Source organism: Branchiostoma floridae, chromosome 14, assembly GCF_000003815.2.
Source record: "Branchiostoma floridae strain S238N-H82 chromosome 14, Bfl_VNyyK, whole genome shotgun sequence".
NCBI lineage: Eukaryota > Metazoa > Chordata > Leptocardii > Amphioxiformes > Branchiostomatidae > Branchiostoma > Branchiostoma floridae.
In genome coordinates this window covers 13,923,874-13,925,777 of record NC_049992.1, presented here as the reverse complement: position 1 = coordinate 13,925,777, position 1,904 = coordinate 13,923,874, and the positions used below count along the sequence as shown (strand labels likewise).

The 1,904-nt window shown below is 43.4% G+C and overlaps 1 protein-coding gene across 1 annotated transcript in view; it reads left to right on the top strand.

Annotated features, from left to right (window-relative positions):
- Window positions 1-1,904, top strand: part of LOC118430486 (solute carrier family 35 member F6-like) — a 16,015-nt gene that overhangs the window by 9,373 nt on the left and 4,738 nt on the right. The window contains exons 2-3 of the mRNA XM_035841388.1: window positions 922-1,050; window positions 1,610-1,682. Of these exons, the coding sequence (XP_035697281.1) occupies window positions 962-1,050; window positions 1,610-1,682 (162 nt within the window). The 5' untranslated portion in view covers window positions 922-961. The remainder of the gene's footprint in view (window positions 1-921; window positions 1,051-1,609; window positions 1,683-1,904) is intronic.

Here is a 1,904-nt window from a genome sequence, read left to right as displayed (position 1 = left end):
ATGCTGTGCGTGGGAAAGTGGTGCAAGCAGTGGAGGCACAGACTTCAATAGGGGATTACGGGGATATCTTAGTGCCTTAGTGTTTGCATAAATCTCCTTGCACGCCAGCCTCTCCCGCCAAAACCGCAGTGGCCGACGGGATATATTGTGAATATTCTATCAATGGCCGCCCAGTCTAGGTGCCGATTTTTGTCCACAAGGGCAAAATTCCCGCAGGATATACGGATATTTACCAGACACAAGTTGTAGATATGACGGTAAAAAGTTCGTACGTTCAATAAGGTTGTTCATTTAGCAGCACTCGCTATGAGTTCTGTAGCGTTATTGTACCAATAAAACAGGTTAAAGCTCTTCCCTCCCTCTGCAAGAAAGGGTCAGGTCCAGGTCCAGGACGCAGGAACCATGGACTCGGCAACGACGCAACGTGCGGCTGATATCAATGTATTTTGATTATTACACAATGATTATTATATTGATGATTAATATCAATGTATTTTGATTATCCTGCTGAGCAATGCTGGTGGGAAATCATGGTGAGAAATCCAAAACTAGTTTTTTTTTTTTTTTTTCAAGTCACTCCGCAAACGGGGCCCCGTACGGGGCCCCGACGGGGCCCCGTCGCGGCCCCGCGGGGTCCCGCGGGGCCCCGGTTTTTACAGGAACCCTCCAGTTGATGTCATCTAGCGATGATAGATATTATAAAGGTTATGCAACATTATTAAGGATTTTAAATATGTAAGCTTTAATTTCTTACCCAGTCTACAGACAGCTTTTAGAAGTAGTATCCAGTGATGTATCTACATCAGCCCCAAAATTGTTAGCTTAAAGTATTGTTACTGTCCAACTTGTTGAATATTTGATGCTTTTATTTTCCCTCTCAATGTCACCACATGATTCTGATTCTTCCATTCTCTTTGTTAGCACAACCAAAAGACAGAAGAAGCACTAAGAAGGAACCAAGATGTCTCTGGGACCAGGCTGGACCGGGTACCAGTGGTTTCTGGCTCTCATGATGTTGGTAACAGGATCCATCAACACGCTCACAACCAAGTACGTATCTAGCACTATTCTCTCGCAAGGTACAAGGTGTTGTTTTTTTGTTTTTGTTTGACCTTATGGTGTAACACAGCAGGTTTGTACTATACAAGCTGCATATCTGGATAGATTTATTTGATTCACTCACACTGGGAAGAACACCCACTCTTTTCAATCAGTGCAGTGAGTTTAAAGTGTTCGAGGTGTGACGTCCATTGAGTAACGTCCTATCTGAGGGATGGCCCTGACCAAAGCTAGGTACTCATTTTCACCTGAGTGAAGTGAGAGAAGTCAGATTAAGTGTTTTTGCCAAGGGTACAAGATAGGTGGCACACCATCAGAGTCTAACCCAGAACCTCTAGGTTATGAATCAAAGTCACCCTGCCGATTACTAGTATGACACAGGCATCCGGAACTCAGGTAGTAATTAGCTGGTCAAAAAGTTACACATTTGAAAGGTGTTAACCAGATTATTTGCCACGTGTAACATCGTTACCAGCTAAACAAGATCTATGTTTCTTTCCCTGATTCAGCCTTGAGAGCAACTTTGAAATGACTTTACTTTGTTGATCAGATTTGCAGATCTTCAGGAGGCCCCTGGGAAACCTGGAACACCAGTTCACGACTTCGACCACCCCTTTCTGCAGGTCAGACTTTAGACTTGAAAGATTTTTCCGAAAATAATTTCATCAGGTTGGTAGAATATAGGATATATGAGAATTCTTGTACACAACCAAAATTAAACTTACTTGCTTACGTTTAGGTGTCCATCAGACACCTTCCTCAGAGCTTCTGACTGGAGTTCTGTTTCTCGCTGCTATATGTAGCCGATGTAGGTGGCGCTTAGCGACGAGAAGATTATCCCAAAG